This window comes from Serinus canaria, chromosome Z (genome assembly GCF_022539315.1).
Source record: "Serinus canaria isolate serCan28SL12 chromosome Z, serCan2020, whole genome shotgun sequence".
NCBI lineage: Eukaryota > Metazoa > Chordata > Aves > Passeriformes > Fringillidae > Serinus > Serinus canaria.
The window spans coordinates 53,060,043-53,074,079 of record NC_066343.1 but is presented as its reverse complement, the minus strand read 5'-3'; the positions used below and the strand labels follow the sequence as shown (position 1 = coordinate 53,074,079).

The 14,037-nt window shown below is 39.2% G+C and overlaps 2 protein-coding genes across 5 annotated transcripts in view; both read left to right on the top strand.

The window, feature by feature from the left end:
* The window catches only part of ARSB (arylsulfatase B), a 74,577-nt gene extending 73,481 nt beyond the window's left edge, over window positions 1-1,096 (top strand). The window contains exon 7 of the mRNA XM_030237350.2: window positions 875-1,096. Within this exon, the coding sequence (XP_030093210.1) occupies window positions 875-885 (11 nt within the window). The 3' untranslated portion in view covers window positions 886-1,096. The remainder of the gene's footprint in view (window positions 1-874) is intronic.
* An 11,038-nt stretch (window positions 1,097-12,134) lies between these two features.
* The window catches only part of LHFPL2 (LHFPL tetraspan subfamily member 2), a 119,733-nt gene continuing 117,830 nt past the window's right edge, over window positions 12,135-14,037 (top strand). For 3 of the 4 annotated variants that reach the window (XM_050987047.1, XM_050987045.1, XM_050987044.1), the window contains exon 1: window positions 12,135-12,315. The gene's annotated coding sequence lies outside the window, so the exon portion shown is untranslated. The remainder of the gene's footprint in view (window positions 12,316-14,037) is intronic. The other variant, XM_030237307.2, reaches the window with a different exon arrangement.

The following is a 14,037-nucleotide window of genomic DNA, read 5'->3' as shown; positions in this document are numbered from 1 at the left end:
AGAAACCTGAGACTCATGGTTAATGATGATTAATGTTCCGTTCTATTTTGCTAGCTCTTCCTTGTGGGAAAAGATCACATAAAGCTGAAGTACTTTCAAATAACTAATGATATTAATGTATTTCTTTTAAAAAGAAAATTTATTTCTACACATGTTGCTAACAAAATTTTATGCAAGAGTGTGTCATTTAACTAAACCTGACAAACACAACTGCACCTAACTGTTGTAGCTTCTCTTTCCCACACTCGTGTTTTATTTTTTTTAAACTTCAAAGTCTCCAAATTCCTCCTGATTGATGCACTGATTTTTTAACAATGTCTTTGTTGTGTACTGCAATCAGACAAGTGCTAATATCCTTGAGGAATCTGGCAGGACTGTGGGAATCTTCCAGCCATAATTGCATCTTATCATAAATGTGATGATATTGGCAACTTCAGATGAGTTGAGAGAATGTGCTGTTGCTGAGGGTGATACCAACTTTCTCCAATTACTTATGAGGCTAAGGGTCATTCTTTTATGCATTCTTTGCTGTCTCTGGTATGGAATTTTTTGGTGCAATTCTGGAAGATGTTAGAGACATGCCTGCTGTATTTAAACAAAAAAATAGCGTAATCAGGGGGAAAAACAACAGAAAATCCTAATTACATGGTTAAAATTGCTAGCATGATGAATTATGATCAGTGACACTGAATTTTAAGGTTATAGTTGAAGTTTATTAGTTTGAACATTGTGAGAAAAATAAAGCAATATAAAGATGCTGAATGTAGTTCAACTTACTGTACAACCATGTTAACCCAGGCCTTGGATTTATGTATTCAGTTATTTGCAAGTTATTTTAGCTGAACAATTTATGATGTTTGTTTTTCCTTTACAGGTTCTAAATGAAGAATAATTCCACTGAAAATTAATTTCTGAGGCTAAGGACATTTCAGGTGTTTCACTACATGCCTAAATGTGTAACCTCCTTATATTTCTTCAGTTTTTCTGAATCTGGATCTGTCTCTCAAGCTGTGGTTATCACTTGTTCAAATTCTGGTACAGACCATCCACTTCTCTGGTAATAAATATGGTTTCCCCAAGTATGGGGGTAAAAACACCTGATTTTTATTCTTGTGAGTTAGTCCACCTTTTTTCTTCCTTTGTATTTACATAAGAAAAGTAAGATACCTGTCATTTAAATTAATAGACCCATGACTTGCAAAAAATTTATTCACTGGATTTTATGTTTTATGACCAGACTATGAAGAATAAAAGTGTTTCCTCTTTGGTTATTTTTTAAAGAGAGAGTGATTCACTTACTGTGTTTAGAATAGGACTAATAGAAGTTCAGGGCCACTATCATTCTTTAATTAATATGACAGATGAGAAATAAAAAGGTGCTCCTTATTTGTTTTCACTGCATGGACTCTGTCTGTGCTTCCTGAAGACCACTTGGCCTACAATCACTTTAAAAAATACCATGATTTGGCTCTGAGTCACATGTTTTGATTGAAATCAGATAGCCAAAACCACAAGAATCTTAATTTGTTAGAAACAGTGACTGTTCCAAATGTGTGAATCCAGAAGACTGGCATACACACAGTAAGCAGAGGATGCACATAAAAGCTCCTGATATACCCTCAACTTTGGGTTTTGTTAATTTTGCTGCTGTTACATGTCTTGGAAACGATGGGCACCTTGCCATACAAGGCTGGGGTTTTTTGTTTGCGGTTTCAAGCCCAGAATATATACTCTGCATATTAACAGTGACCTCAATCCTAATTTTCAATGTCAGAAGTTGTTCAGAAACTGCTTCAGGGAAGCACATTTTAATGACCTTGCACCTTGACTTTCTTCCTGCAGCACTAGAAATGACTGTGCACTGTGTCCTGGCCACTCAGTGAATTCTCAATGCAACCTGATGGATTACTTTGTCAAAAGAAAAAAAAAGTTGAATTCTCCTTAGTTTACTATATTATACTTAACAATTTTTTCCTTTAGGATTTCCTCTAAGTGCTCCAAATGTTGCAACAATTCATAATGAAATGTGACTCCCAGGAAAGATCATCAGCTGAATTAATATTGATGTTAAAATATCACCTGTGCTTACAGTGACTTTGCAAATGTACCCACCAATTTCTTGTGTTACTGTCCCCCAAATACCACATAAGAAAAGGCTAGGAAAAAAAAATCTTAAGAGAAATCTTTCTTAGTTGAAATTTGTAATTTTGTTTAAATGTATTCAACTAGCAAACCCCCATCTTTTAAAGGTTTCTGTGGGAGAGTTAGTCTTATTTTTGCATGGGGGCCACCATGTATATTTTGTCTATTTAGTACTATTTTGTTAGCTAGTCTTGTAGTCCCCTACAGTATAATCATTGAATTTGGCTATGATATCAAGTTCTAAGGTGTAGGCAATAGCTCAGTAAGATCTTATGCACTGAAAAAATAATTTCTACAATTTTGGCGTTGGAAATTAGAATTTTCTTTATTCACTGCCTCTCTATGGATATTTTGCAACTGCTAGAAAGGTATGCACTAATAACTATGTAATACTCTTGGTCAATATGTGCCTCATTTTTTCTCCATAATTAATTGCTTCCTTTCTCTTTCCTCTTAAGTAGCCCTATAATTACTATAATTATTAATGTTTACTTTTAATCAGTTGAGGTATTTTAATTCTCAGCTCTTACTTCATTTTCCTGCTTATTCTCAATAATTGCAATGTCCTTGCAATATCAGTATTGTTTGTTTCCAAGCTATTGTTTTGATTCCATCTTATCTGTTTAAATAAGGAAAGCATGAATTCCTAGGACTAATCACTGCAATGTTTCATTAATGTTATCTCCAGCTAATTATTTTCATTTTTGTTTTAATATAGATCATTCATCACTTCTTAAACAGATAATTTAATTATTTCAGAGACAAAAACATAAAAATGCAATTTAAAGTTTCCTCCTTACACACAACATAGTTAAAGATGAAGTGTAACTTAGTGTATGAGAGAATCTTTGAGAAATAAAAGGCTCTTGCTGTGCTTCTGAGTGTGTGATCCAAGGCATCTATCTTTAACAAGGATAGATACTGTGGAAACAAGTTTTATGCTGCAGTCAGAATTGACCATTAGCAGGGACTAAGATTATTTGATTATTTTGCAGAGACACAAGGTAATTGTGTCTCATCAGCAGACAGGGTTAACACTGAACGTACACAAACCAATGGCATAGAAGAGAAATTTACACACCCTATGTCGACATGTGGATTTGCAGTGTAGATGACTTTAGGAGCTGTGAAAAATAAGTGTAATTTTCCATGAGGCCCATCAACCTATTTAAAGATAGTGATTCACATTCTGAGTTTTTGTGATGTGACCAGTAGAATCCTGAGTTATACATCCCAGCAAATCTCTCATGGTAACTTGCAAATATGCACCTAAAGGGTAAATGAGCAATAAGGTGAAAGGAGTTGTTACAAAAATGATGGTCTTTAATTTAAAGGAAAGTTAAAACTAGTGAGAAATATGTGTTTTAGCAAAGGGCTGTATCCCTAAAGAAATTCAGCAGCCTGTTGTCCAGAATCCTCAACCTCTAGCAAAAGCCTTTTAAGCAAAAGCTCCTAAATAGGTCTCCTGTATTTATATTGGGCATGATTTTCACATTCTTTTAAAGTTGATATAGAGATACCATATCAAACAAAGTGATTGATTCAAGATTCAGCAAATAATTGGAGAAAGAAAATTTTTCCTATGGGAGAATACCATAAATCCTTCAGCAGAGTTTAGGCTGCTGAAGGCAGTTAAAATTAAATTTATTTTTAAGGTTTTCTTTTAGCCAGTGTTCTGGTAAACACAAGTCTTTACTGATGTAACCTTGTGAGCTCAATTACATGGAATTTAAAGCCAAAACACTAGATTAATTTTTGTGGCCTAATTATACGTATAAGCTGTTACTAAGCTGAAATACAAAGTCAGAGTGTTACTTTACAGAAATGCCATTTTATAATGAAAAGGCACAATATTTTCAAAGAAGCTTCATGCAGAACTATGATCTTTCTGAAGACAGTTCAGTGGGTTATGTAAAAAGAAAACATTTATTGCATTTGTTTGGCTAAACAGTCTTATCCAAAAAAAGATTTCATTACTGTGTCACTAAGAGCTTCAGATACTGGAGCACTTTTTTAGTGTGCTGACACAAATTTGGGTTTTCTTAATAGATTCCTTTTTGAGTTCTGAAAAAGTTCTGAGGTTCTATGTTTTCTTCTAAGTAGTGTAAAATCAGCAAGTCTGTTTGCTAGTTTTAAGAGAGTAGTTCCTCACTCTTCATCATTTATTCAGTATATATGTTCTTTGAAAGAATTTAATATTAAGGGTCACTTAAATTAAGTGTTATGTGCTGCAATGAACAATGAAATCTGATTTCAAAAGTGTTGGAGTTTTTTAAGAATTGTGGTTAAACCCCTTTGTACATGTTCCATTTTTTTTCTGCTGAAATTCAGAACACATGGCCTTGTGCTGAGGAAGTTAACATTATAATACTCCATAGTTTGCCCAGTTACAAGGAAATTGCTACATTAGTGATTAGTGATTGACGAAGAAAAGCCTACTGGTGTCAGTTAGTATGCAGGCCATATCAAAAATACATGCTTCAACCTTAAAAAGCATTTTTCCAATTCACAAATATTTTCTTTTAGCAAGATCTGGGTTTCCCCAGGTTATGTAGACGGTTTGTGATCCTCCACATTAAATGATCATCCCCAAATTATTGTCAGTATGTATGTGCATATCTTTTGTTCTCTGGAAGAGACATGAAGTTGTGTGCCCCCAGGCTTCTTAGGACATCTGAATCTCTTTAATCTGTCACATGTCAAATTAGTGCTTTTGTGAGGCCGTTCACATAAACATGATGTAGTCCCACGGGATGTGTTAATGTTGTCGGAGGTTTTTTTCAGAGAGAGTATGTCTGACTTGTAAGATTATAATTTAAAATTCATATTTGATGGGTATTTCAGGTATTCTATAGCTAAAATTCTCTTAATGTTATTATTTTTTTCTTTTTAAATTATATATGGTGTGCTAACTACCTTCTGGAAAAATTAAATACATTATGCTAATGAAAGATATTGCTGTACAATATGCCCTCCAAAGGTTAGGGGCCGTTTTAATTTTGAATGTGTTGGAATAGCTTGTGGCAAGGTCCAAGCAGATGGTAAAAGAGTTACTACTCAGGAAGCTTAAATTTAAACATGCAACAACTCCTTTGTATTTTGTTTTTCTTTTTAATTTATTTTCAGAGTTCTGGGTAAACCAAAATATATAGTGCTGGCAAAAGTCCTTTGCTGCATGGTTTCCAATTTGGATTTATAATCAATAAGCCTGAAAACAGAAAGTAAAGGTTTCTCAGGGAGAAACAACGATCAAGATTGAAAGTGTGATTCAAGACAGCATGGTTTACCCTGAGAATTCTATCTTTCTTTTACACTGCCTGGAAAGCTCATTTAACCTATTTTGGAGATGGATGTGATCATTTCATAATATCAGTATTAGAAGTAGGAAGACTTTCAATACATTTGTGATAGGAGCAGGAAAGGAAAACAGCAAAACTAGAGCCACATGAGACAAGAGAGGGATTTCAAAAACATCCTAGAAGATTACAGATATTACAGATAGCTGACAAGGTGACGAGGATAAACTACTAATTCACACTCCAGGGCTGGGGGGCATAATTATATCTTCTATAAGGACAGTTTTATCAGAGTGTAAGGTGTGGAAATGCAATAGTCTACAGGATAAACAAAGGAAAAGGGAATCCAACAAAAACCAAACCAGACCAAAACAAAGGGGAATCTAACAAAAAAACCAATCTGCATCATTGTTTGTTCCTTCTTTTGGCTCTTGGCAATGCCATGATCAGTGTGCAAAATCCTGAGCATCCAGATAAGCATAAAATATTTTAGGAATCCACTTCCTATCCTTGAATGTGGGAAATATGTAGAAATTAGCTCAAAACCAGCACATACTGCCAGCGGGAGTAGTGGGTGTCTATACCTGCTCTGATTTGTGCTGCTCTGGTTCTCACTGACATGCTGTGGTGCCTAGGAAACTTAAGTGTAATCATGTCTGAATTATGCTTAAGTCAGAATTCCTAGAAATGCCAATTTTAATTCTGAAAAATGTTTCAAGCAGTTATTATAGAACTGGGAATAACAAGACTGGAGTAACAAGACTGTTACACTGAATTTCTTTGGATAGTTTGGGTCAATCTTCCCAGTTCTTAAGCAATTTTTTCAAGTGTTAAATTGCTTTGAAAAACTTGGCGATGTTACAATCTTTGAGATTTATCTCTAATGATGTTTACACTGATGAATGAATTTTTGAGATATATAATTCCTAGAAATAGCAGTAGGCTATTTCCTTTTATAATTTGTAACATATCCAGTAGAACTGTAGGATATTTTGGAAAAAGTCCTAGAAAATGCCTCATTTGTGGATGAATAAACTAGTAGTTGAAGAAGGCATCAGAATTGCTTTTTTTCAACTGGATATATGAGCTGATAGAGTAATTTCAAATGTTTTATGCATAGTATCCTTCTCAGTCATTTGAATGTCCATGATTTCTCTCAGAACTCCTGAGGACATTAGAAGAGAAACAGATTAGCATAGCAGGTTATTAATGTGGGAATTTCAATAATTGACTATCTTATTTAAAACTCAACCTCTTTAAATATTTATTCCTAATGGATGTCTTGGTTTGTTCAGTTGAAAGGATACTGATAATTTAAATTCCCATTAATTACTGCATCAAAGTGCACTTTTAAATATTCTCCATCCTGCAGCGCCAAATTATGGGAAAGGAGATAAAACAGCTGTTACCGCTGTTGTGTCAGACAGCATTTATTTGCCTAGAAAGCTTTTTTTTACATACTAGTTACAATAATATGTGTTTCAAAAATAGAGATTAGGCAGAGTGATAAATCTGGATCCCTTCAGTGAGTCTGAGTGTCTGCATTCAATTAAAGCCTTCTTAAAATATAGTGGTGGATTCTTCTATTGTACCATATTGGCAGAGTCCCAAATTAGTTTAACAATTAGTGTCCCCAAAACACCAAGCTTGGTTCAGAGATGGAATGTGAGACCCCAGAATACTCAGCCAGGGTCAACAGATATCTCAGACACCCACCACAGGCCTTTGTCTCTTCTCATGTTGCTTTCTTTTTAAAGGTCTCAGACTGTGAGACACTGTTTTAACTGACCTTATTTTTTCAATTTGTTTTTATTTTGATGAATGCCTGCTGCTGCCTTGCATTGGTCTGTATGTCTGGAAGAGTGCTTTCTTCATCGCTTTCCCACGGAGGCTTAAGCAGCCCTGTCCTTTCTCCCTTTCACTTATTCTTCGTATCTAAATAGGCTATTAGACTAGCTTTCCTGAGTCACCCTCGACTTCCTTCTCCTGTAGAGATGAAAATCTCAAGATATGTCACTGGATATATTGGAATGAAGTAATAAGTTCAGATTCAGTATGATTTAAGACAGGTCCCAGTCTTTCCTTCCAAACCTTCTTCCTATTTCCTTTCTCTCTGTAGACATCTCCATGCTTTCTGCTACTCAGCACTGACCTTTCCCTAGGTCATCACATGCCATTAAGTCTAGATACTGCACATTGATTCTGTGCATAACAACTTTGAGGTAGTAATTTTTCGTTATCTATGACTACAATTCTCACATTAACTTTATTTTTGATCTGAGCTATAAAATTCCTTTCCTCTGAAATCTATACATACAATATAGTATTGCTGTTATTCACTGTGGATGCTCTTGCACCTTTTTCATTATCTACAACAAAAAGTGATAATTTTGAATGACCTTTTTAGCTTAACCGCAGCCTCTTTTTTCTTGTTTGCTCCTGAAGTCTCCAGTATGAACAGATGGGTTTTTCCATTCTTCAAATGTCTTTTTTTTTTTTGTCCCCACTGTCACTATACAGCTATACAGTAGAGAAATAAATTCTTTTCTGTAACACCATATACTGGTTGACACTATAGAACTACTGAAAAATCAAATGTCATAGCTAAGTGCTTACAAAAACTGAAATTTCTGAAGCTGCAAACAAAAACAAGTGTTACTTGAGAAAGACACATTCTCTTGAAGATTTATTTCAGCTGATGTTTTACATCTTACTTTTCTTTTGTGTAGAAGAACAAAAAACCCACAATAAAATAACACCCATGTCCCAACTCAGTTTCCTCACTCTTCCAGAGCTGAGTCCTCTCTTTTGTATATTTCCCACCATCTTCTGCCTATTAACTCCTCTTTTCCCATTTCCCTTGGAGTTCTTGGGACAAGTTCAAAATGCAGCATTTTCTTTAACATTATTTTACTCCAAAAAATTTTTCCCTTGTGTTGCTTTAGTCAGATCCTTCATTTGAATAGAATATTAAAATTTATTCCATTCCTCCACAGTAAGAAGATTTTGGAACAACAGCCACTTAAAAAGTAGGACCAAAATATCAACAACAAAAAGCAACAGAAGAGTAAGTGCAATGAGGGAACAAATCTAGTATGAATATATCTGGAGCTTAAAAAGTTGAGATTGTTTTGCTCTTTAGCCTAACTACTAATTCCAGTATGCACACATGATATTCACTTTGTTCATTCTTAGCTTTTTGTAGGCTCTATATAGAAATTTTTGTATCTTATCCAATACTTTAATAGTTTCCAGTGACTATTCACAGGCTAAGTGAGAACATAATTTTGAGCCAAATAGTGTCTGTTCTTCTTTCCAACCTGTATGTTATTTGCTAGTTATTTGGATGTCGTAGTCTCTTTGGTTGTACTTTCTGCTATCCTGTTTTGTCTGCCCTGTCTATATTCTATTCTTACAACCTTCAGAGAATGTTTTCTGGGACACATCCAAGACTGTATTTGTTCAGGTGAACTTCAGGAAATTTCAGGGTAAAATAATCCTTCATTCTAACAGTCCATGGAGAATTTAAATCGATCAAGCAAAATGAGATCACTTATTACTATCTGGGGTTATAAGTAAACCAATATTTAGGGAGGAAAACTGACTAAACAAATTAATGCCTGTGAAGTTAATACTTGGAAAGATCTGTGAGCAAGGGTAAAAAACATTATATCATCTTTTTCATCTCATATATTACTTAATCCAAAGTGTGCTTGTTTGACGTCTCTGTTTCCTGTTTGGATAACGCATATGTGCTAAATTCTGGTGATGAGTTATTTGTTTGTGCAGTTGGGCTTAAGATAAGCTAAATAAAAATGTTTAGAGCTGCACATCAAAGACAATATAGTAATTAGTTAGCATTAAAACCCCGCTACTTAGATAGAAGGAAATACCAAGTTACTCACACCAATTCCAAATAAAGAAGTGTTCAAATTAAGAGAATTTTATGCTATGCTTAGATCTGCCAGGGTCACAATCCTTGACCTTCAGACTACATCAGGGGATTTCACTGTGCTCCTTCCTACCTCCTTGTGAAAACTGCCTGCTCGTGGCTGTTTTTCTAAGTCACAGACTTGTTCAGCCCCCACTTGATGCACTGGGCTTGCCACACATGTTTTCTTTTTAGCACCTAGGAAGTATACTAAAAAGTAGAGCTTTCCACACAAGTTTTTTTTATAGTATCCAGGTAGTATACTAAGAAGTAACAATATGTGTGTGGACCAGACAGGATCCAATGGAGTCAGACTATTTGTTAGTCCAAATGAAAATGTTCTAAGACATGGTTGCCCTTTGTGTTACATGCAGTGCTGTAAGTCAGTAACAAGTTTCTTAAACACTTTAACAGAGTTCCATGGGTTATCATTTGCTTATTATCAGGTGTCATTCCCATTAGTAATTTATCCACTGGCTAAGCCTGGACATTACCATTTACTGATAGCAGCACTGTTTAATTGTCCCTATTGTGTATTTTTAAATAGCAAACAGTTTTTAAACAATTAATAGAGGAGGAAGAAAAAGCTGTTGCTGCCACTGGATCCGCTACTGCAGCAACAATCACAACATCACTCTTTATATCCAGTCTGTTAATTGCTGTGAGATTTAACTGTGATTTGGACACATGTGGGTGTCTGTTTAAAAGCTGACTTCATATATGAAGATAGTAGGAATGCTTATTAATTCTTTCCCTTCATTATAGCTAAGCTTTATTAACTCAATTAGCATTTAACTTTATCTTTTTAAGAGTTAATAGATATATCTTTGAAAAAGTTAGCATTTTTTGATGTTTGCTATGTGCATATTTGCAATACAGACTTTATATTTTTCAGTTTCACATTGCTGTTGTAGTATCATGGTTCTGTCTTTTTGAAACAGCGGGGAGCATGTATCTATTTCAGAAAAAACTGATCCAAAAGTAGCAGACCTATGTACTGTTGGTATTAGCTCAAAGTGCACTCCAAAGCAGGAATGCAAAAGGCCTCATAGCTTTCTGAAAACAAATATGACTAATATGTTAACTTTGTGTTATTGAATAATGTTGTCAGTACACTACTTGTGTGAAGTCTCTAGGGTTAAAATATTCTTTAAAGAGTTGTTTATTTTTGGACAGACCTATTGAGTTGTCTCCTATTGTATGTTAAAGTAGCTGCTCTCAAAGGTCACAGAAAGTTCAGCTTTACAAAGACACCCTTATTTTGTAGAAAATTAATTTTCAGACTCTCTAATGGGAACATTCAAAAATGTCTCTAATAAAACTTTTTTTAGAATGTTTCATTAATGACTTGTCCAGAAAGAGGAAAAGTAATCTAAAGACAGAAGTTTGGACAATAATGAGACATGAAAGTATATGCTCTGTTTTCATTAAGTGTAGAGAGTTGCATATGTTTTTCTTGTTTTTGCCACAGTAACATAATTCTTGGAGTTTTGTATTTGTTTTTTCTTCCTCAACCTATGTACCTGGGAGAACATTTTGTGGCTTTTGGTTTTCTGAGCAGCAGACACCAATTAAAAAAGCACAGATCCAGCAACTGGGTCCAATCAGATGGAATGTGCTCTTACAGAGTTGAAGACTTTGGAGTCCCAAGCAGTCAACAGGATCTGCATGCACTGATTGCTCTGTATCATGGCCGTAAAAGGATAATTTAGTCAAAAGCCATAGCTTCAAGTAAATGCAGTGTTTGTGAAAGATACTGTTCTGATAGCAATGAAAAGAGAACTCCTTACTTTTTCCCAGGAGGACAGCTTTACCTGCTGCAAATCAAGTTTTGCACTGGTGTAGCACTTCATTTATGTCTCTGAGATACCCAAAGTGATTTATTTTATTGACCATCTTAGCAGCTGGTTTTATCTGTTGCAACAGCCAGTTCCAATCCAGCGAGTGAAGCTGACACTGAGATGAGCTGTATGAAGTTAGACACCTGTCATCCACTTACAACCAGCAGCATATTACACAAGGGTGCAACAGTGTGGGATAGCAGAGGCATGCAGAGACATGTCCAAGCCTAAACCTTAATTTTCTCTGCAGATGCTTTAAATGAGTGTCACTGCTTGTAGACACGTATGTTCTTGGCATTAGATATCTCAAGATACTTTAAAAATTACAAAGTTTTGGAAAAGCCTGGGTCATCAGAGTGTTGCTTTGAAACTGGAAGAGTGTTAAATATGATTTTAAAGGAATATCGATGGGAAATTATTTGTTCTGAGGGGGGAAAGTTTGAAAATAAAAGCATTGTAGACTTTTTAGACATTCTGTTGCACTATAAATTGAATTTCTGAAGTCTATACCAAGAGGAATTTTTGGATAGGAGGCGCATCCACTATGGCTAAGTCCGGTGGGGCAGACTGTGATGCGACGTGCAATAGGCAATACCGGGCCTGACACTGCCAGTCGTGCTGCCCGGTCCGTTCTCAGCCTGTGGGTCGGACGGGGCAGATGGAGAACCCTTGGTTATTCAAACGCCAGGATGGCGGGCTAGCGGTTATTTGGGCTATTTCCAGAGCCCCGCTCCCCGGCTGTGGAAGCGATCGGGGCACGCCAGCCCGCCCATGGCCGCAGTGCCTGCACGCCCCGGCCCGGCTCCCGCCCGGGCCGCTCTGGGCGCTTCCCCGCGGCCGGCGGTGTGGGAGCGGGGGACGTCAGTCTGAGGGGGCCGGTCCTGGGCAGGGCAGGGCGCCCGCGGCCCGTCCCTCCCCGCCCCTCTCCGCGGCTCCCTCCCTCCGGCTGGGGGCGGCCGGGTCGGCCCTCGCCGGGATCCCATTCCTCCTCCCTCGGTGCATGGTCGTGGCGGGAGCGGAGGAGGGTGAGCCCGGCGGGGCGCGGGCCGGAGGCGGCGGCGAGAGCGGAGCTCCTGCGCGGAGGAGTCGCCTCTGCCCGGCAGAGGTGAGGCAGCGGCACCGCTGAAGTTATGCGGGGCTGGGAGGACTGGAGGCAGGACCGAGACCGCTGGCTGTGCTTCCATTCATTGCACGAGCGGCGGCTGCTTCTCCTGGGCCAGGGCTGTAGCCTTAGGGACAGGCCGGGGAACAGCCGCGGCGGGACGGGGCACAGGGCGGAGGTGGTGGCAGGAACGGGGCTGTGGCGCCGACGAGAGCCAAACGGCGACCGCCGGGGCAGCGGCGGAGCGGGACTGCACCCGGGCGCCTTCCCCGGGGAGCGCGGCGGGGACACAGAGCGCGACCCGGCGAGGCGCCCGCGGCCGGCAGGCTGCCTCCTTCCCTCTCTCCCTCCTTTCTCGCTCCCCTCCCTCCCGCGCGGCAGTCCTGCCGAGCGGCCGCTCCCGGCGGGACGCGGCTCTCTCCGGCCAGCGGGAGGGGCTCCGCGGCGCCTGGCCGCACTCCGCGCACACGTTCGGGACGGCGGGGCGGCCGCGCTCCCTCCGCGCCGTAAGGAGCGGGGCGGGGCCGGGGGGGGCACCGCCCGTCGGGGGGCCCCGGTCGGCTTCGTGCGGGACGGGTAGCAGGGTAGTGGGAGGCGCCACCCCTGGTCGCCCCTGGCCCGGGCACCTGCAGCCTCTCCCCGGGAGCTTCTTGACTTTCCGTGAGCTGCCTCTGGGAGCGACGGTTCAAAGCTCACCTGGGTGCCTTCACATCGCTGACGAGTTCTTCATACCCGTCGTGTTTCTGGGACCAGTTTTTGAGGGACGGATATGTGTATCTGTGCGTATTTTAGTTTTTAGGGCCCTTCAGGGAAAGGCAGAAAGTAGGTGACACAGGTTACCGGTGCACTTTTTTTGGTAGTTTGGGTGTCACTCCAAAGGCACTCAGTAACATACCGGTGAGATTGGATCCCATAATTCAGAAGTTGTGGGTGCGCTGGAGCAACATCAAGTAAAACAGCATGGGCTGGCAGTGCCGTGTCCAGACAAGTGCACACTCTGCCAGTACCTGGTGGCAGAGCAGCAGCGTTGCACCATCCTAGTAAGTTTACACCAAGCCAGAACTAAGCAGACGAGTCGCTGCGAATGTGTGCATCCTAATGAGAGATGTATTAGTAGGAATAAATGAGCACAATTACAGAGCTCCAGCTGACCTCATCCAGAAGAAAATATTATAAATGTTAATAACAAGGTTTGGCTTTCCTAGGAAAAATTTTTTAGGCACCGTTACTGATCCCTTAATGAAGATGTCTCCTTGGTCCCAGTCCTGCAGTGGGTTCTGACTGCTCAAGCTCATACCTGCATGGGGCCCTGTTGTTTTCAATGGGTTTGCTTTGGTCACAGAAACTTTGTGCTCCATATAGTAATTCATGGACACTGAAAATTTATGCTGCGCACAAAGAATGGCTAACTGGGAAATGTCAGTGACATTGCATTTTATTTTTTCTGAATCAAACATACTACAAAAATATAAACCAAATTAATCTCTGGGATCTTCTTGAATATTCTATCCATGTTTATGCATGATTAGGTCAGGGTATAGGCAGACGGTTAAGATAGTTGTTAATGAGAGGGTTTTATCTCAGACACACTTTCATGGGACCATTGCTCAGTTTTTCGTTCCATATGCTAGTTGCAGCCACTCCAGCTTAAATCACATCACTGCTTTCCTCACAGGATTTCTCCCTCTGAGTCACGCAGTGGGTTTAATCAGCATGGAGGAAATT